Here is a 22091-nt window from a genome sequence, read left to right on the forward strand (position 1 = left end):
TTTTGTCCACTTTTTAACCAGGTTGTTCATTTTCTTATTGTTGGATTTTAAGAGTTCTTTGTATGGTTTGGATAACAGTCCCTTATCAGATAAGCCTCTTGCAAATATTTTATCCGAGTCTGTGGCTTGTCTTCTCATTCCCTTGAGATGAACAGGGTTTTGCCCATGATTATGTTAGTAATACACTATAAAAACAATGAGTAAAGTGTAAAGACCTTATAAATAAGTTTCTTCTTTCATCTAATAGGTACTTTAGCACTCCTATGTGGCAAGCATCTACCAGGCCCCGGGGAAACAATGGCAAATAAGACTGCAGGCCTTTCTCTCACAAAAACTTCCTACACAGTAGGGGAGACTGAGAGGCCGAGAGGAAATTACAAGGAAAGGTGATCAGTTCCATAACTAGGGAAGGTGAGGAGAGCCTGATCCATTCAGAGATGGGGAGTGTTCAAGGAAGACTTCCTGAAGGAGGTAGCTCAAAGAAAGAGCAGCTAGCCACGTGTAATTGGGAAGAGGCTATAACAAGCATTTCAGCAGCAGGGACAGGATGGGTAAAGTCCTAGAAGTGACCGAACACATGGCTTTACAGGACTGGCCACGGCTGTAATCCACTGTGCAAGGGGCCGGGCGTGGCAGGGTGGGGGGGAGGTTGGTGGTGTGGAGTAAGACAAACAAGCTGGGATCAGATCACAGGGGAAGTGTGGGCCACATTAAGGGTTTGGGACTCAGTTTTCCACATAAATTCAGGGAAAAGGTTTTCCTGAAAACCCTTTCTTTCCTGAGAAGATAGCCTTGGAACAAGGCTAGCTCAAACCAGATCAATGCTTCACAGAGGGAGAAATGTTTTATTAGCATCTCGTTCGCTGGCAGATTTTTCCACCAAGAATTGAAAGAGAGAGTGTGAGGTTTGAGGGGTGTTAATACGGACTGTATTGCCACTGCCCACACATCTTTCGGTGATGCACCTGGAAGTCAGCCTCCCACGTGGGCGGGCATGTGTGCAAACCCTACATCTGCCTAATGCGTCTTAACAGCCTCTTCCTCCCCACACCCCAGGCCAAAAAAGCCAGACCCTCAGTCGCTGCTGCCTCCTCGATGAACATCCCGGCTCATAGGCTCCGATCTTGTCATACGATGAGGAAGGCCGTGCTGCTAAAACCAAACCCAACCGGCGCCTCCAGGAAGGAACCACTCAGGATACTCTCCACGGCGCACCTGTGTGCCGCCGGCCACCAAAGTGGAGGCGCCTCCCATGCAGGAGTGGCGTCTCTCCCTCGAATCCACATGTTTAATCCCGTGCACGACTTGCAGGAAACACTCAACAAATGTGTGTTACGTAGACTGAGTTCAACACACTAGCAAATGATGTCAAAGTCAGCATGACTGTATTTGGTAATTAAATGCTTCGGTGTTTCTACACTAACAGAAAACCGCTGTGATTTTTAACCTTTTCCACCCCGCTTAGGAATTCCTTGCTCAAAGGCACACATTTTAAAAAATACTCTCCTGATTCTTTCCCTTTCCCTTTTTCTTCTTTAGATAAACAGGACAAGATGAAAAGAAAGTTTAAAAAAAATATGCCAGTCAGTAAATAGAAAAAGAGAAACTGAAAAATACAAAGGACCCGAGCTCTCCTGGGATCCCCTGATGCCAATATACACAGTTTTCTTTTCGTGAAGTGACTCTTTAATACAAAGCGAACACAAAATCAATTCTCTGCAAGGTGAAATATGTCATCCTTTCCTGGAATGAAGTGTCTGAAATGGTTTATTAGAAGCTAGTTTCCTGGAAGATTTTAGTCACCCAAAAAAGGAAAAAGAGAAAACACCTAAATAGACTGGGCTTCTTGAAATTGACACGAGCTTCGCTCCCCTGTAAGAATGAGCAAGAATAAGAATGTGGGTAGATGTGGTTTTGCAAAGACGGCTGCAGCCGTATCTCCTCCCTACATGCTCTCCTACCCTGCCGCTGCCCTATTAAGGGGTGGTGTCCACGTCCCCCCACCTTTAATTTAGAACCAGTAGAATGTGGGAAAGCAACACTGTGGGACTTCCAAGGCTGGACCATAGCACACTACGTGGCTTCTGCCTTTGCTCTGGGCACTGGCACCTGGAGCCCTGGGCCACCAGGTGACAAGCCTGCCCTGAGCTGCCATGCTGTGAGGATTCCAAATCACGGGGACAAACTACATGTAGGCACTCCTGTAGGAGACCTTGCTCTTGGAGGCCCCCCAGCCCTGGCACCACCCATGTGGGAAAACAAGCTCCGGATGAGCCAGCCTCCCACTGTCAGGCCCCCAGCCTTTGAGTCACCTCAGCTGAGGCCCCAGAGAAGGTGAGACCACAGACTCCATGAGTGTAACAAAGTGGCGGTGTGTTACGTAGCGCAATCCAGAGAGCAACAGCTTACACACACTTGAGCTGCTCTATGTGCTAAAATTGCTCTCCATGCTTCATTATTCCACCTTAATCTTCACTGTAATCTCATGAGGTAGGGAGCTCTGCTAACTCTACTGTGCAATGCAGACGCCCTACCCAGTGCAGTACGAGCAAGGCGAGGCAGAGTAGTGGCAAATGGTGCGTTTGAGTGTTTACCCAAGAAGTGGGAAATTTAAGTATCTTCCACAGACCACATTTCAACATTTTTATCCTGTGCAAAATTAACTCTTTAGTGTTTTTACATATACATGGAAGACCCAAATATCCCCTCATTGTACAACGCAGCAGACAACTCCTGGGCACTGTTCCAGGCGCTGGTGGCCTTTTCAGTGCAGCTGCTGCCCCAGGCCTTTGTGGATTTGGACCCCGCACGCTGGCAGGACCCACAGTGCCTCTCCTCAAGCCTGGGCGACACACCTCTTCCCTGCTGCCCTGGCTTCCGGTGACTCCCCCCGGAAACCTACTCAGCACCCTCACTCATGCAACCTGAGGTTCCAGAGGAACTAACTCCCCATAGACCAGTGGGAGGGAGAAGTTGTTCTTGCCTGGTTTTCTCCACCACTTCAGACAGTCCTGAGACTGAGTAGTTTGGACAGTGTCTGGCGGAGAGGGTCTCAGGAAATTGAACAAAACAGCCAATTCAACAGCATCTTTGTACAGGACCCCTCCTTCCCTGCCTCACAGCCATCATCCCTCACTCCTCCTGCTCCCTGGGCTGGCCCTTCCTCAGAGCATCTGAGCCTGCCTCCAGGCAACCGGGCAACCAAGGCTAAGACACTGAACGGTTCAGACAGCATGCAGGGGTACTGAGCACTACGGGAAAGTCCTTCTTCATAAACACTCCCAGCACTTCCCCCACACCCTCCCCAAGATCAACCATTCCCGACAGTTTGTCTGGGATCCTTCCAGTCTCCTTTGTGTGCATCTATGTATACACATACGTACTTGTGCATATACATTTATACAAGGGTTTATGTATATATAACCATCTATTTTTAAATTTACATATATTAAGTTACACTATTAGCGTTATTCTGAGTGTTTTGTTTTATTTTTACTTAGCAATGTATCTTGGATATCTTCCCAGGGCATTAAAATATGTCAAAAAATAACTCCTACATACAGATAGTGATTCTGCATGTACTTAGTTGTTTCACATGCAAATCCTTTCTATTCATATGTTGGCGAGTCAGTTGGTAAAATAGGTGAAGAAACAAAAGCAAAAGCACAATCTATAAAATATGGGGTGACTACGGAACTTGTGATGGATTTTGTTTGCATGTTTGTGGGGCGGGTTTTAGCTGGTAGCTGGCAGCTGGCAGCAGGGCCAGAGTGGGCATTCTGTACGTGAATAGGCTGACCAGGCATAGAAAAAACACGGACTCAGTAATTCATGAGTTCTCCATAAGACGCTGAGGCTTTGCTGGCGCCATCACAGGCCGCCTCTGTGGAACGTCTGCCAGGATGTCCAACAGCACCCCCACCTTAGCCAGGTCTGTGACGTTGACCACAGTGGACAGAAGGTGTCCAGCGTTAAGGACGCAGTGCTGCTTGGTCACAGGAGAGAGCCCGCCCACAGGGAGAGCTGAGAGAGACCCAAGGGAGGGGTGAGCTTGAGAAGACACTGGTCAGCACACACGCCCAGCTCAGGAACCCCACACTGTTGACTGTTGATTCCCTGATTCCCTTCCCACACATGGCTTCAAAATCAGAAGCAGCAAAACCAAGTTTTGACATCCAGGCTTGTAAGGGGCTTATGGAAATACCACTACTTGGGGAATCCTCCCTGGTGGACGGGAGGGAGAGCAACAGGCTCTCCTTAATTCTCCTTAGAATTTCAGCTTCTCAGCCTCGACCATAGTATGGGGTGCCCAAGTCATGCTTTTCCTGTGCGCTTGTGAAATGCAGGGGCGTTCACATGGTGTATACAGATCACACACACATACACAAATGCATACACAACACACACTCAGGCATCATTCATTCTGGGGAGTGACGCGGCAAGACCAGGAAAGAAAATGCGCCTGGTCCCATCCCCGTTGTCCCAGCACTCAGGGACCAGGACCACACCTTGCACAACTCCAGGAAGCATGTTTCCTGTCATACTGCGTGTACAGGAATTACCTGGAGATCTTGTTAAATGCCGACTGTGATTCAGTAGGCCTGGGTGGGGCCAGCAAGTTTGCATTTCTAACAAGCTCTCAGCTGCTGCTGGCCCAGGAACCACCCGTTGGGTAGCAAGGTCATAATGCACGTGCACGGCACGCCCTGAAATTGGGCAGTGCACAGCCTGAGAGGCTGTGGCAAGCAGCCCTGGAAGGTACTGACACTGGGCCTCCAACCTTGCCTGCACCAGCTAGGCATGCCCCGGCATGCTGTCCTGACCCCTGACAGTCCCCAGCGCATCTCTCCAAAGCCTTTGGCCCAGAGCTTTCATTCTATTTTACCATACCCTCCCGAGTCCCCAGTCTTAGAAGACCCATCACACGCTCACCATGTGGCGTGAACAAGCCACCGAACTGGCGGGCACTGGTTGGTGGCATGTTCTCATCTTTCAAATGGGTAGTGATACGTTTGGATATTTATCCATCCACTGAACAGTTGAGATTCACCTGTGCCAGACTCTCACCTGACAGATCTCCCATGTTTTGTGACACTCAGAGAATACATGAGTGAAACGACCTAAAAAGCTCAGAGGATTTCTACCCAAACCCTGGGCACAAATGTTCATAGCAGCTTTGTTCATTTTTTTTAATAACTTTTTTTCAAATACAGTTGACATACAGTATTATATTGGTTTCAGCAGCTTTTTTCTCAAAGGCCCAAAACCAGAAACGATGCCCCAAAACAAGTGAATGGATAAACAAGTTGTGCTAGACCCATACAACAGAACGCCACTCGGCAGTAAAAATAGCATCTATCACTGATGGGCACGACACCACGGATGGGTCTCAGACACAGCGTCCTGAACAAAGGAAGTCAGGCACAGAGGACCACAAACGGATTCCGCGTCTCCAGAACTCTAGGAAAGACAAAACTAAGACCTAGCAACAGCAAGCAGGCCAGCGGTGGTCTAGAGGTCGGGTGAAAAGGGGCATGGAGAAAGTTTGCGAGTGAGAGTGTTTACATGGGGTGTGTGAACTTGTCAAAACGCCATGAAACTGTACACTTAAAACGTGCGTTTTGTTATTTGTACCTTGTGCCTAAATAAGAATGTTTTTTATTTGTAAAAAAAAGAACTGAGTAAATACTGCTTCTTACTCATATTACTGTGATTATTACTTATTATTATTTTTAATACGCTCATTGATGTTAGAGAGAGAGGAAGGGAGAGGGAAAGAGAGAAACAAAGGTTGAACCCCCAACCTTTTGGTGCACAAGACAAGGCTCCACCAATTGAGCCACACAGACCAAGACTGATTATTATTCCTCCTTGTAAAGCTGCCAGCCAAGCGATGGTCATTTATTATTTCATTCCACAAATGGTTTAAACGCCATGCACCAGGCACTGGGGCTCAAAACAAAATGAACAAAGGAGTTCACCTTGTAGAAAGGGAAAGACTCGCACACAAGATCAGACACCATTTGATGTTTGCTAAGCGACGGGTAAGCCAGGGCTGGAGGGCCAAAGAGGCAGCATCTAAGTCATCCTGGAAAATCTCACACCTTGTCGCAGAGGAAGCGATGCTTGAATTGAGTCCCAGAGGCAGAATAAGAGCAAAGCAGAGAGGAAGAGAGGGATGCTTCAGGCTCTGCTACAGGCAGGGCACTGAGCCCAGTGTATTGGCAGGATTATGATCCATTGGGTCTGCCTGTGGGAAAGTGATGGAACGAGACTTTAGAGGGGAGCTTCTCACACGCTGGCCGAACCAGGATCACTTGGGCTTGTCCACACCTTGCCTGCTGGGCTCCACCCCCAGGGTTTCTCATTCAGTAGGTCTGGGTGGGGCCCTGGCATTTGCATTCTGACAGGTTTCCAGGTGATGCTGATGCTGCTGGTGCAGAGACATGTTGAGAGCCGCTGTTCTAAATGAAAAGAGCTCTGGGAACCTCAAGGCCTGTTCCCAGCCAAGACTCTTGACCATGGATTCCTGGCCTTGAAATTCCAGCGCTCAGGGAGAGAGCATCATGGTAAAGATGCCAACACAGGGTGAGTGAGTTCCTTTCCTGTGGTTCCATCACTGCTGTGTGGGTCCATGTTCTCAATCCTTCCCTCCTTCCTTCCTTCCTTCCTTCCTTCCTTCCTTCCTTCCTTCAATTGTCCCTTCTATGACCCTTCAGGATACTTTGCTTTTCATCCTGCACTGCTTTCCTAGACTCCACCATCTCACATGTCTTATAAGGAGACAAAGCTTTGTGGGTTACCTGAGGTGCGTGTGGATAACCCATAAAGCAATGGGGTATCTGCATGCACCTCCCCCCTCCAGACTCCATCCCTGAGGCTTCAGTCCCTGGCTTCTTGCAGAAACAGCCAACTTCCAGTGACCCTCTTTCCATCCCACATGATGGGAAAATGGAATAATTTCCCTCCCCACAAACACCACCCTGCGACTTGCCTCACAGGAAGAGCAAAAATAACTGTTGGTCCTTGGTTTCTCAGTTACACTGACTCACTTACCCTAAGGGACCAATTTTTCATGTCATTGACAGATTGGGGACATTGGCATTAGAATCTGAGAAGAAAAGATTCTAGTGAAAGAGAACACAGATAAGCTTTGTTTTTGAACAGGTGGAATAACTTTGGCCCATTTGAAACATTAGGTTCAACTACATAAAATTGCTATTTTTGAGGGTAACAGTAGCCATTTCATATGGTTCAATATAATCATATACATCCTAATTGTTTATAAATGTTATATTCGATTACTTACCCTAATTTCATATATATCTGAACTGTATATATATTTTGTTAGACACTAATTACATATGTATACCTTCATTATATATCTAAATTTAAACATATATAACTATATACATAGATATTCTGTTATATATTGTAATTCCATTTATCCATATCATATACATCCTAATTATATATTTTAGTTATATATGTCCTAATTAGGTATCTTCTAATTTTAAACATTTTATTATATACGTGTGCATGTGTATAGACAGATATACTCATTAGGATATGTGTAAAGTATATTAGTAGAAATTACTTACACACATTCACATCCAACTGAATTTAAAGTCACACTATACACAAAGTCAGGATTTTTCCTTTTTCAATCACAGCTGACATACAACATTATATTCATTTTAGGTTTGGAAGAAAACACCTGACATAATGATTAGACATTAATATAATTTATGAAGTGATCACCCTGGTAACTCTTGTACCCGTCTGACGTCATGTAGAGTTATTACAATATTATTGACTATATTCCTCACGCTACATTTTACATCCCAATGGCAAGAAAATTAGATGTTAATGTTTGTCTTTTGTGGGTGCAGCAGTGAATGCAGGTGGATTTCTGAGCGCACACCACCACCTTGCGTCTTCTTGGAGAACTACATCTGAGTATCACGTTGCCCCAGAAGGGACTTGGGTCACTCATTTATCCATGTAATAAACGTCTATTTCACACCTGCTATAAACTTTGTGCTGGGAGAGATTCAGAGCTCAGTGGTTTCCAGTCTGAGGGTTCTCTGGGACATTCCCGGGCACGTGAGAGCCCTCCCGCAGGCAAACACTGTCAGCGTGTGAGCAGGCTGGGTGGAGGAAGGAAGTTGGAGAGTTCAGTCCCACACAATCCGGCAGCCACTGCTCCACTCTAGGCAGTTGCTCTAAGAAAGTCATGTGGGCCTCGTATTTGTTCTCCAAGAGAAGCCAAAAGTTCAAGTGTGGGTATGAAAATCTGATTTTTCAATAACAACTAATTCTAATAATTATTTCTAAACATCATGAGCCAAGTTTGCACATCTACGGGCTCTGTTCTACTTAGGACCCCCTTCCGGAAGGAACTCCCTGCCCCGCTGAGAAGAGTTTGCTTAGCTGACAGTCATGCCAGCTTCAGCTTTCAGTGGAAGGTACGCTCTTCTTGGAACAGCCCCGATCAATAACTGAGCAAAGCAGCCGGGCAAGGGCCTGCACATCTGTACTGAAAGAGGGCACCTCAAAAAGAACAGTATTTGCTCTGGAGCTCCCCACTGCACTGGAAGAGACCCTGTCAGGTCTGCGCGGCAGGCTGACAGTTCCCCTTGCCAGTCTTTCTGCCTCCCACTCTCTTTCACAAATGTTCCAACAAGACGCCTCTTTATCCAGCTCAGCCTCTGCTTCACCAACATGTGCCACGTGACTAGAACACCACTAAGTTGTTGCTTGAAAAGCACGTTACAGTCTAGCGTGCCCTGATGGAGTGTCTTGTCTAAGAAAAACGCGGACAGAAGAAATGGAATGTTAGCCAGGTGCGTAATTCTAAACCTTCCAGCAAACAAGTAAAAAAGGAAAAAAAACAGCTGAAACCTATTTTAAAATATACTTTACTTCATCCGATAAATTTTAAATAGTATTCGACATGTAATCAATATAAAAATAATTGTCTATTTTGCATTCTCTTTTGTGCTAAGTCTTTGGGACCTGGTATAAATTTTATACTTACAGTGCCTCTCAATTTGGGCCAGTCACATTTCAAGGGTTTCCAAAGAGGAGACGGGGGTCTGCTAAAAATAGAGAAATTAAGGAGTGTTGTGGACAAAGACAAAAGATAGGAATTGCATTTCAATATATAGCATGAATTAATACAATTAATAAATTGGCTGTCTCCTTGTGAGGTCCTGACGAGGTAGCTGCACCAAACCAGCCCTTCTCATTTTGGCTTTTTTATTGACATACAATACCCTCCTGCCCTGACAGGTGTGGCTCAGTTGGTTGGCCATTGTCCTGCAAAGCCAAAGGTTGCCAGTTCGATTCCCAGTAGGGGCACATGCTTGAGTTGTGGGCTTGGTGAATACAAGAGGTAACCAATGGATGTTTCTCATTCACAGATGCTTCTCACTCACATCGATGTTTCTCTCCCTCTCTTTCTCCCTCCCTACCTCTCTCTCTAAAAGATAAAACATAAATAAAAAATTTTAAAAAGATATAACACCCTCCTTTTCATCACCATCATATTCCAAACTTTAGTTTGTGTCCTCAAATTCACAGAGAGACAGGAACTTGACACATTGTTGTCCTCCCCATTTCCACCTCTGGCACCAGGCAGAATTACAGATGACATTATTACCTACATGGATACTCCATCCTCCATCTTTCAATGGCATGCAAAATTGGTCCCTTATCAGACTGAGTGACCCAAGATAACCAAGAAACCAAGAACCAACAGTTATTTTTGCTCTTCCTGTGAGGGTGATGTTTGTGGGGAGGGAAATTATTCCACTTTCCCATCACGTGGGATGGAAAGGGGGACGCTGGAAGTTGGCTGTTTCTGTAAGAAGCCAGGGACTGAAGCATCAAGGGTGGAGTCTGGAGGGGGTGTGGGTGCACCTCAGGATCATCCACCTGCACGCAGATAACCCACAAAGTTTTGTCTCCTTATAAGACGTGTGAGATGGTGGAGCCTAGGAAAGCAGTGCAGGATGAAAAGCAAAGTATCCTGAAGGGTCATAGAGGAAAAAATGGGGAAGGAAGGAAGGAAGGGAGGGAGGAAGGGAGGAAGGATGGATGAGAGGGATGGAGGGAGAAAAGGACAGGACAGTCCCAGAACACGGACTCACTCAGTCTGTGCTGGCACCTTCAGCACAATATACTCTCTCCCTGAGCGCTGGAATTTCAAGGCCACAGAGCCAGTCAACAGCTGAGAACAGGCCTTGAGCTTCCCAGGCCTCTGTTTTTCTCTAGAACAGTGGTTCTCAAAGTGTGGTCTCTGTATTAATAATAAAGCCAAATGGAAATTTCCAAATATTCCCCAGTAGTAAAATAGATCAATAAATTGTATGTAGTGTATTAATAATATAGATTACTATCCTAGATAAATCTCATAAACAAGTTTTGGGGGGGTTTTCATCTTTAGGGGCACTTTATTCAGATGGCCAGCAATCTGAGAAGATGGCAGGTTATGTACCCTAATAAACCGTCTTGTGTTCCATTTCAAACTGACCCTTTTTATAAAGAGAAGAAACGAGTGGCTAAGGGGTATAGAATTCAGGGAAAAGGTTTATCAGATTAAAAGCTGCAGCATTCTTTAATATGTAGACCAGGGATTCTTTAATCTGTGTCCTGGGTGGTGGTCTTTATCTGTGTCCTGGGCATCTCACCCTGGAGCACAAGGGCTCACATACCATCTCCATGGCTTGCAGTCCTCCTAGAGCACGAAGGTGGAACTGTGTGTGGTCTCCTGGAACCAGGATGGGTCATACCTTCAGTTCCAGATCCCCCTTCAAACTGCTAAGCGGGATGCTGATTCATGAATCACTTAATAAAGCCAATTGGTTCTTCAAATTTACTCAGAAATGGAATGGGGGGTGTGGCTCCTTTAGAAAGGGTCCTCATTAAACAAGTTAAATGGAAAGATTACATAGTGCATGATTCAGTGTACATGAAGTTCCAAATCAGGTAACAAGAACTTTGTGTTTAGACATCTGGGTAGAAATTACCTTTAGGGAGGAAAGTGGAAATAGTACATGGAATGGGTGTGAGGGGGCCTCTGGAGAGTGGGTAACGTTCTAGTTTTTCGTCCGGAAAGTGTTTGCAAGTGTTTTGTTTTTCACTTTGTGACAATTCAATTATCTTTCATATTTTCTGCTTTCTGTATATCCTACTTTATAAAGCTATTAAAATTATGTCAGATGAAAAATAAATTTCAAAGTTAGACATGTAGAAGAAAAAGTGGGGAGAGGGTCTGCACCAGCAGCAGCAGCATCACCTGGAAACCTGTCAGAATGCAAATGCCAGGGCCCCACCAGACCTACTGAATCAGAAGCCCTGGGGGTGGAGCCCAGCAGGCAAGCTACGAACAAGCCCACCTGACCCCGGTTCAGCCAGCATGTGAGAAGCTCCCCTCTAAACTCCCATTCCATCACTTTCCCACAGTCGACCCAAAGAATTATAATCCTGCCGATACACTGGGCTCAGTGCTCCTGCCTGTAGCAGAGCCTGAAGCATCCCTCTCTTCCTCTCTGCTTTGCTCTTATTTTCGCCTTTCTTAATTCTTCCCAATTCTTCATATGATGACAGATGTAATAAGTGACCATTCTGGGCTGGCAGCTTTAAAAAGAGTAATACTACAACTACTAATAATACTCTCTTTTCCACCTACAGAGTCCCAGAACAATGCCACTTCCATAAGCCCCTCAGGAGTCTGAATTTCAAAACTTGATTTTGCTGCTTGACTCTGAAGCTGTATGTAGAAAGGAACGAAGGAATCAATAGTCAACAGCTTGGGGTTCCCAAGCTGGGCGTGTGTGCTGACTAGTGTCTTCTCAAGCTCACCCCTCCCTTGGGTCCCTCCCAGCTCTCCCTGTGGATGGGCTCCCTACTGTGACCGAGCTGCACTGAGTCCTTAACACTGGACATGTTCTGTCCACGGTGGTCAACGTCACAGACCTGGCTAAGGTGGGGGTGCTGTTGGACATCCTGGCAGACGTTCCACAGAGGCGGCCTGTGATGGCGCCAGCAAAGCCTCAGGGTTTTCTGGATAGTTTGTGACTGCGGAGTACAATGTTTATATATATATTCAATTCTATTTCTGTATGCTAATGAAAACAATTGGAGATTGAAACTAAATAAGCAGTATCATTTGCAATAGCATTAAAAATATGAAATGCTTATAGAGACAAAAATTGTCAAAAGATATATAAGACTTATACACTATAAAACATTGCTGAAAAATTAAAGAAGTCTTGGAGAAATGAAGAGGTTTACAGTGTCCATGGATTAGAAGACTCAGTTTTAAGATAGATATTTTGAAGCTGCAAGTTGCTTTTAACTTGCTTTATCTCAATCTCTTATGTCTTTCTGTCTTCCATGTATAGCTGTGTGCCCAGTACAATGTAGGTGTTCAGTGTCCACTGAATAAATGACCAAAGAATAAACATTAAATGTGTAAGTAATAATTAAGTTTGAGGAGGGGATTACAGTTATCTGGGGGATTACAGTTACAGCAATTCTACAAGCTGCGACTGGAGAAGGAGCATTAGACATAGAAGTCCAGCTCTGAGTGAGTGAAACTGCATTCATCTGCTGTAATTTGGGGGTCAATCTGCTCAAGACTGACTGCAAATGTGGTCTGAACACATGTTCTAAGGGACCCTCTACTCTGTGCTAAGGAATTTACATTTTATTTTATTTTTTAATCCTCACTGAGGATATGTTTATTGATTTTACAGAGAGGGAAACATCAATCAGTTGCCTCTTCTATCTCTTTGATGGAGGATCAAACCAGCAACCTAGGTATGTGCCCTGACCGGGATAGAACCGACAGATTTTTGGTGCACCAGCCAATACTCTTACCAACTGAGCCACCTGCGCAGGACAAGGAATTTCTATTTTATTCTTCAGAATCAAGATGGGGGGGTGCATTGAATATATTTAGTAGGGAGTTCACTGATTCAACATTTTAAAATATTTATTGAGCATCTTCTCTGGACCAAGGTTTATGCTCAACACTGGGACAAAACTGGTAAGGCCAGAAAACATCCCTGCTTCCATTATAAAATTGTTGGCTGAGAACCATCTTTGTGCCAGGCACAGGCAAAGTCTCTTCACCTGTCTTCTTTACAACAGGACGATTAAATAGTCATTATTAACTTCCCCAAATATGAAGAGCGAAAATATTAAGAAATTAATTCCTTTTTTACACAGACCAACTAAAATTTACTGAAGTATAATTAAGAAAAAATTAAAAACACACATTAAAATGTACAGTGTGATGGGTTTTGACAAATCTACACATTTTGGCACCCCACCATCAAGAGAGTTCCACCACCCCAAACGTTCCCTTCCCAATTGATCTGATTTCTGGCCATATTGATCACACTTATTTCTTATCAACGGAACCAAGCAGTATGTAATCTTGCATGTTGCTTCATCGACTCAGCACGAATTTTGGGTTTCATCCCTATTGTGGCGCCTACCACTAGTTCATTTTTATTATTGCTAATTTCAGACTTTTCAGGGGGAGAAGACAATCAAATAATTACCTAATTATTGTATTACAACAACTCTTAACTTAATCTAAGGATGAGTATGAGTGAAAATATTGTTGACAATTGAATCGATACTTAGGGTATACACTGGGGTGCTGCATATTTGGTCAAGAGTGAGTTTGTGAAAAATAAACGTTATTAAGGGTACCTTAAAAGAATCCCAGATTGTCCTGTGAATGTCCTTTTTTACTTTCCTAATTTTTAAAGTCTCAGTCCAGATGTGTTGGGAAGTGCTTCTTGTTGGCTCTTTGAACCTTCCTTCTAGTAGATTAAAAAAAGGGTAAGAAGCGTGCATCCCTCTGCCAGCTTGCCGCCAACAACAGCCTCCGTCCACCTGCCACCACCAAGCAGACGGCGTAGGTGACCGGGACTCAGACGTAGTCCTCCTTTCGCCCACCCAATCACCGGCGCCGTGATGGTCACGTGCGCACAAACCCGAACTAGCCCAGCCATGCCCACCCGCTCCGTAATCCCGCGAGGAGTCTGGGCTCCACCGCCCAAGCCCCATAGAACCAACCAAGCCTGAGACTGCGCTTGCGCAGTGAGACCGGTGGGCGGGGCCGGAGACGTGGAGACCTCGAAGTGGGGCCGCCCCACTGGCTGGTGTAGGAGTTACGCTGTGGGGGCCCGGCGTTGCGGAGGCCCTTGCTGGGAAGGGCCACTCTTCTTCCTTGGCTGCCGAAAGTAAACTTCGCGGGTCCTTCCACCGCGATCCGCGATCCGGAGTCCTTGCCTTGCCTTGCTGGTGCGCAGCGGGTGGGCGAGGACACTCTGTGTTAGGGCTTCACTCCCTCCCTCCGTGCGGGGCCTCGGCACCATGGACTCGTCCGCGCTGGAGCGGGACGCGGTGCAATTCGCCCGGCTGGCGGTGCAGCGCGACCACGAAGGTCGCTATTCCGAGGCGGTGTTTTACTACAAGGTAAGCTGGAAGCGCAGGTTCCGTCCAAGGGGCGGGGGTCCAGCTTCCGAGGCATCCAGGCCCACTGGACTTTGCTTTTATCCTTCTCCCTGCACTCCTTTTCAGGGGGGATGTGACCCGGGTATAGAGGCCCGGCACCCCCACGCCCACCCAGGCTGCTGCCACTAGTGGGAGGTCTGGTCATAGCCTTGGAATGACCACTTCTCTGGTTGCAGTCTTAATGGCAGTGCCCACCGTTGAACTGCTGATGGCGGCAGTAGTTAGGTATGGGTAGTTAATAGTTAGCTAATCCTGTCACTTATTATTCAGGGCAGAATTACCAAATCAGAGTTTGAGCTTCCACATTCCACCCTCTGCTCTCCAATCCTGAGGATTCGCAACACACCCCTCCAGATCTAGCCATGCCCTCTTCCTCCTCATGGAGGTAGCTGTATCTTTACATATTGTCACTTTTCTTTTAGAAAGAATTTCAGCCTTTGATAACCCAAATAGTAGTAATTTTTTTCCATGAACAGATATGCTGTCAGTAATGTGTAGTTTGCTTTTCTCAGATTAATATTTTATTGCCTTCATTTTATAATCCATATTTGGAGACTTATATATACTTTGTTTCAGAATCATTTCTTTTGGACTTGTTTTGGACAATTTCATGAAGGTGGTATTTCTTTAAAAGTACAGTTCTGTGTCTTTTAGGTTTGTGAAATAACTAGTAAATATTCATAGGTTAAAATAGTAAATAGGTTAAAATGCAAAATAGCTTTTTCTAAAGCAAAAGAAAATACTGTGCAGTGCCTCTTGTTTTGCTATGGAATTATATGCATGTCATCAGGAAGAATTTTGTATCCTTGAGAAAGTCAGAAGTGCTTTGCTCCTAAGAACTATTTATATAAACTTTATGAGATACTTAGTATTTACTGTCTTAATACTGTTCTATTAGGGATTCCCTAGTTATTCATCACTTTCAAATAGATATGAGTAAAATAAAATTGATACCAGCAATTTTAAAAATTGGCTTTATTTCTTTCAAGCAAAATAATTGGGAAATCAATATTGACATGCAAGATAATTAAAGGGACAAAATATACATTTACATGCATATATATTACATCAGTTTATTGAAGTTAAGTGTAGCTATAATGTATTTAGATAAGGATGGTATGTAAGATGCAATGTTTAATGTTTACATGTAAAGTTATACTATTTTTCCCCCCCTGAAATACCTGATTTTCAGAATGTGAGGAAATCATAGCTCCTCTACCCACATAGCCTTTAGACTGAATTCCCATTTGGGTCAAAACTGTACTCTTGCTATTGATTTTGTTAGGTCCAATGAAACCACTCCTGCACCAATAACTTGATTTAAAAGTGATGTTCTTTGGATCCAGACAATTAGCCATGAGGCTTCATGAAGTGTGCCTGCTTAGGTTACTGCAGAGAAGGTGTTGCTATTTGGAGAGAGCATGCTCTGGTCCTTCACAGTAGTAGCATTGGCAACCTCCCTGAAACGGTGGTGAGAGGGGAGGCTCTTTCTCAGTAGCCACAGCATAACTAGTTGTGGAAGTTATAGCATGGATAACTGGAAGATGAATCCGGGTTTTCTAAATTAAGATAAGTTGGTTTCATGTAACTGAAATCTACTTTTAAATATGCCACCCTTTGACAGTATTTTAAGTCTGACCTATTGCATAAAGAAAAAGGAAAATAGAAAACATAAACCATACCTATTCTAAGAAAATGTCAAACAGGAAATCAGTCTCTCCTGTTTGAGTTTGTAAATTTTCAACAGTATGAGAAAGTTGGGAGCATTGAGAACTAAGGAAAAAAAGTATTGGAAAATTATATGACTCGTTTACTTTATGAAAAAACTACTAATATCCTAAGGACATTCTTGTTTTGTCATTCATAGAAACCAATAGTGAGTTAGAAAGTGGTGAAGAAAATTTAAATTATAATTTATCTATTAAATTCCTTTAAATTCTTATTTTTAGGAAGCTGCACAAGCATTAATTTATGCTGAGATGGCAGGATCAAGCCTCGAACACATTCAAGAAAAAATAAATGAGTATCTGGAAAGAGTTCAGGCCTTACATTCAGCAGGTTAGTAAAAGACGACTAAACTTGTGACCGTATTTTTTCTTCTCTTCCAGCACCTCTTACTCGCCCCCTGTGTTTCTCTTTCCTCTTGTGTTTCCTTTCCTCAAGATATGAGGTCTCTTGATCCTCCGTCTCTTGCTGCTCATTCCTCTTTTGGGAATCACAGCTTTAAAAGTCATAATATGTAAATACGTGATGTATCTGTGAAGAGGAATCCCAGAGATATTACAGTCCAGTCTCCTAATTTTCCAGAAGTATTGAGGGAGTGAATTAGTTACATTCTGACGGTATCAGGATTAGGACCCTGTTAAAAGCTGCTTTAAAATCTGCCACATTCCCTCTCCTGATGTTGAAATTAAATGACTATTCCTCCTCAGGGTTTAAAGACTTCAGCAGGAGGTTCACAGTCTGTCCTATTACATATCAGTATCATCAACCTAAAGGCCTTGGCTACACTCTTTTTAAACCATACCTTGGAAAAGTGACATGAGCAGAGACCTGGCACAGCTTGTATTTTTGTTCTGCATAAACAGCATGGCAAATGCTGTAAAACAAGGACTCACAGGCTTAATGATCACAGTGTTGTTAGAGGTGAGGGGTTTCTGTCAAAATCTGCTGTTCACGTGGGTAGGAAAGAGAGTAATCACCTGTTGACATTTTGTTTCAGAAATTCATTCATCTTTTTAACCCTTTTTACTGTGGCCATATAATAAAGCCACAAGCAACTTAGAGCAGCGATTTTCAACCTTTTTCCTCTCATGGCACACATAAGCTAATTACTAAAATTCTGTGGCACACCAAAAAATATAGTTTTTGCCAATCTGACAAAAAAAATAGGTATAATTTTGATTCATTCACACCAGATGGCTATTTTTGTGTTGGCTATTGTCATTTTTTTTTATTTGACAGTCTAAGGGAAAAGAGGTCAGTGCCCTTAACGAAATAGGTATTTCCCGTTGTGAAAATTCTTGCAGCACACCGGTTGAAAGTCACTGGCTTAGAGGAATCTTTGCCTGTTCAGCATTACCTGATAGACTTCATGCCACATTCCTAAACCATGCATTCTGAATAGACAGGGGCAGTAGTTATAAGCACATCGTTAGGATACAGTGGTTTGATGATTGGATTTCTTGTTTTGACAGTTCCCTTTAAAGCCAGGTGGTTTACTTTAAGACAGGTCCCAGAAATTATTAAAATACAGACTGCCAGTGCATCAGGGCCCCACTTGATAAAGAGGTACATTGACATGAATCAAAGGAACTTTATTTTCCCAACCAAGTAAATGAAGTTCTTAAGTTTATAAACGTGATAATGAGACACAGATTGAGACAACCCTTATCTCCTGAAAGAATAAACACTTGCCAGAAAAATAGAAGTAAAGTTCAAAAGGGTGTTTAAAGAATAATGTACCTTAATTCTTTCGCCAGTTTTTGACCCATTTTATTCAACAAAGGAAATGTAATCTGTAGAGAATTAAATGGCTTCCTTAATTATTTTAAAGAGAAGAATTATTTATCAAATAAAAATCTTGTTCAGAAACCCAAGTTTTAAAACACATAAAATCTGCTGACAGTGAAGAGACTTTTGAGAAATGAGTTGCTTTTGGGGTGGGAAATTCACCAGTCTAGAATAAAGAGCTCCAGACTTGGAATTAAAAGATCTAAGTTGAGGCAGCTTGAACCTCGTTCTTGGCCTCTCGGCTTCCTTCCCAAACAACATGAGCTTCAGCACTCAGTCCAGCTTCTCCACAGACTACCAGACCCTGGGCTCTGTGCTGTCGCCCCGCCTCCAGGTCCAGCCAGCCAGCAGCCTGGCCAGGGTCTGTGCAGACACTGGGGGACTGGACTGCTGGTGGCCCAGAGGCCTGGCTGCAGGGATGGCCGGGAGTCTGGCCTGCACAGGGCGTGTCCAGAGCGAGGAAGAGACTATACAGTGCCTGATTGACTGCCTGGCCTCCTACCTGAAGAGGGTAAAGAGTCTGGAGGCTGATAATCAGAGACGAGAGAGAAAAATCCAGGAAGACTGGAGAAAAGGGGACCTCAGGTCAGAGACTGGGGGCATTCCTTCAAGACCATCAAGGACTTGAGGGCTCAGATCTTCGCAAGCTCTGTGGACAGTGCTCGCATTGACCTGCAGATTGGTAATGACCATCTTGCTGCTGGTGACATCAGAGTCAAGTATGAAACAGAGCTGGGCACGCACCAGTCTGTGGAGAGTGGCGTCAGTGAGCTCCAGAAGGTCATGGATGACACTGATACTACCAGCTGTAGCTGGAGACAAGGATCAAAGCTCTCAAGGAGGAACTGCTCTTCTTGAAGAAGAACCATAAGGAGGGGAGGTAGTAAGTGGTCTACAAAACCATATCTCCAACTCTGGGTTGACTGTGGGATTCGTTGCCCCCAAATCTCAGGCAAGATCATGGCGGGTAGACATCTGGGCCCAGTATGACAAGCTGGCTCAGAAGAATGGAGAGAAGCTAGACAAGTAGTGGTCCCGGCCAATTAAAGAGAGCACCGCAGTGGTCACCTCTCAGGCCAACTGAGATAGGCACTTCTGAGATGACAGTCATGGAGCTGAGCCACACAGTCCAGTCCTTGGAGGTCGATCTGGATTCAATGAGAAATCAGAAGGCCCGTTTGGAGAACAGCCTGAGGAAGGTGGAAACCCACTATGCCATGCAGATGGAACAGCCCAACAGGATGCTGGGCCCAGAGCTGGCTCAGACCTGGGCAGAGGGGCTGTGCCAGATCCAAGAGTATACAAGGCCCTGCTGAACATCAAGGTCAAGCTAGAGGCTGAGATTGCTACCCACTAAAAGAAGGGGAGGACTTTGATCCTTGTGATGCCCTGAACAATAGCAAGGCCATGCAGTCCATCCAGAAACCACCACCTACAGGACTGTGGACAGCAGAGTGGTGTCTGAGGTCAGGGACACCAAAGTTCTGAGGTCTTAAGGCAGCAAAACTGGGGTACCCCTTGGTAGGCAGGAGGCCAATAAAAAGTGCAGACATCATTAGACATTAATAAATAATTAAATAATCTAAGTTCAGTCTCTATCCTTCACTCGTAGGTATGAAACCTAAGTCTAGGTCAATCATTCTCAGGTAGGAGGAATTTTGCCCCTCAGGAGACATTTGGCAATGTCTAGAGAGGTTTGGGGGTTTTACACTAGGGGGAGGTGGGGAATATGCTTCTGTCATCTAGTTTGGCGGAGGCCAGGGATATTGTGAAAAATGCTGCAAAGCACAGGGCAGTCCACAGCAAAGTATTGCCCAGTGGAAATGTCAGTAGTGCCAAGGCGGAGAAGTCCTAAGCTAGTTATTTTACATTTCCAGTTTTGGTATCTTCATTTTATCAGTGAGATTAATACATACTTCAGAGAAGTGTTACTGAGAGTTAAAGTTTTAAAAATCATCATGTACCTTTAAGAGACAAAATGTAAAGCTTTTTATTTTTTAAAAAAAATAACATTGATTCTATACCAATAAATTCACATACCATGAATTCACTTTTTTATAATGTACAGTTCAGTGGTTTTAGCACAACTCTACCTGACAAAACTTTTTAAATGCAGGATTATAGAGTTTTGGTAAAGAATGTCTGAAATGTATTAAACTGGCATGTTGTTTCCTGGGTGGATATATAGACAATATCTCTTCTCTGGCTTTTTTCTGTCCTAGTTCAGTCGAAGAGCGCTGGGCCTCTGAAATCAAAACATCAGTTGGACTTGGAGCGCGCCCATTTCCTGGTCACGCAGGCCTTCGATGAGGACGAAAAGGGGAACGTCGAAGACGCTATAGAACTGTACACAGAAGCCGTAGATCTCTGTCTGAAAACCGTATGTGTGGCTGCAAGTTAAGTTTGGTGGGATGGTGCTAAGAAATTTCTCTCTTTGCTGGTGAATTTTACTTAATTTCTTAAAGAAAAAACTGTCATTATAAATGTAAGTTGTTCATGAAAAGATTCTGAAGAGTAGAAAATTAATCATGGGTTTTAACATCTTGTTAAAATTTTAGCAGCAGTAGGATTGAGTTGTTCAGCAATTGTTTTCTAAATTACATGTACTCTTTTTTTTAACCTTTTTACATATAACTAAAATTAATGTATTACAGGAAGAATCTACCATCACGAATTTAGAATAAACTTCCCCTCCCTCTTCCCCCCGCCCCCAATTTCATACACTAAAAACTAAGGTAGTGGTTTGGGAGAGCTGTATTAACTTGCGATGTTAAAATCTCTGTGCTGAGTGGTTTCTGCTGCTCTCTGGGGAGCCCTGGGTGGGACTGTCGGCTTTAAGGGGCATCTAGTGGGTAAGAGCAGTGTACTTGACAGGAAGATGCGCTAAAGTGGTAGAGTGGTCCCGGTGTTGTTTAAAGCTCTGGCTTTTTGTCCAGGGTGTTTTATTCAGGAGAACCATCTAGGCTGATTTCTCTGGGTGCCTGAGACAGGATGTAAGTCCTGGTCTTCTGAGGTCACTGCTGCTCAGCCTCCCGTGGCACTGTGGTCATACAGCCGTGTTCCACGTTAAGTGGCCTTAAAGCTTACCTCAATGGCGAGTTCTCAACACTGTTTTAAGTGATACCTTCTCACCTTTAACTGGAACATAATCAACCAAAGAAAAAAGCAAACAAAATATAACCAGAGACATTGAAATTAAGAACATTGTAACAATAGCCAGAGGGGAGTGGGGAGGGGATAGTGGGGAGAGGGGTCTATAGGAGCTACTATAAAGGACACAAGGACAAAATCAAGGGGGAAGGTAGAGGTGGAGAAGGGAGGTGGGACTGGCTGGGGTGGGGTGGACGGATGGGGAGAAAATGCAGACAATTGTAACTGAATAAAAATAAATAAATTCAAAAAAAAGAAAAAAATGAAAATGGTTTATTCTCTCATAATTTCAAGAAGTGTAATGTGCATGGTTAATTTTTTTTGCTTAGAAATATGGATTAAGGGAATTAAATAATTATGCTTCAGAATCTCTGTCTCTCTTTCTCTTAAGTCCTCTGAAACTGCTGATAAAACTCTGCAAAATAAACTGAAACAGTTGGCTCGGCAGGCACTAGATAGGTGAGTTTTGGTTACTCAAGTTTTGGTCACTCGAGTTCTTATCCATGGATGGCAGTGTATTGTGTCACTTAAATGTGACATTTGTCTACAAGTGTTAGGGCTTGTAACAAGTCTCCATCTCTTCCCAGAGATCTAGTCTCCCTTCTTTCTCTGAGTGAACATATTTCTCTCTAGTTCCTGCTTTAAATTCAAAACATAGCATCAAGAAATGTTTTCTTTAGCCTTTTCTGTGTGTGGAACAAAATGATTGTGATATTTGTAGATGGAAGACTTCCCTTCTGTTCTGTGATGTCAGACTTCCAAACAGGAGAACTTCCAGAGAGCCTTCCAGAGCTAATACGGAAGATGAGAAACTGAGCATGACCCAGTTTACAGCCATACACATACCCCAAACGTGCGCAGCTCCTTCAGCTCTTTCTGTAATGTGA

At 44.1% G+C, this 22091-nt stretch overlaps 2 protein-coding genes across 9 annotated transcripts in view; one reads left to right on the forward strand and one right to left on the reverse strand.

Annotated features, from left to right (window-relative positions):
- The window catches only part of LOC112309556 (collagen alpha-4(VI) chain), a 131944-nt gene extending 118010 nt beyond the window's left edge, over nucleotides 1-13934 (reverse strand). For 4 of the 7 annotated variants that reach the window (XM_053930298.1, XM_053930292.1, XM_053930294.1 and 1 more), the window contains exons 1-2: nucleotides 13732-13934; nucleotides 9041-9101 (exon numbers count right to left, since the gene is read on the reverse strand). The gene's annotated coding sequence lies outside the window, so the exon portion shown is untranslated. The remainder of the gene's footprint in view (nucleotides 1-9040; nucleotides 9102-13731) is intronic. The other 3 variants (XM_053930300.2, XM_053930297.2, XM_053930296.1) reach the window with 2 other exon arrangements.
- A 373-nt stretch (nucleotides 13935-14307) lies between these two features.
- The window catches only part of CAPN7 (calpain 7), a 38711-nt gene continuing 30927 nt past the window's right edge, over nucleotides 14308-22091 (forward strand). For both annotated transcript variants that reach the window (XM_024565771.4, XM_045200012.3), the window contains exons 1-4: nucleotides 14308-14502; nucleotides 16491-16599; nucleotides 20277-20434; nucleotides 21596-21663. In XM_024565771.4, the coding sequence (XP_024421539.1) occupies nucleotides 14401-14502; nucleotides 16491-16599; nucleotides 20277-20434; nucleotides 21596-21663 (437 nt within the window). In that variant the 5' untranslated portion in view covers nucleotides 14308-14400. The remainder of the gene's footprint in view (nucleotides 14503-16490; nucleotides 16600-20276; nucleotides 20435-21595; nucleotides 21664-22091) is intronic.

The sequence above is a fragment of the Desmodus rotundus genome, chromosome 8, assembly GCF_022682495.2.
Source record: "Desmodus rotundus isolate HL8 chromosome 8, HLdesRot8A.1, whole genome shotgun sequence".
NCBI lineage: Eukaryota > Metazoa > Chordata > Mammalia > Chiroptera > Phyllostomidae > Desmodus > Desmodus rotundus.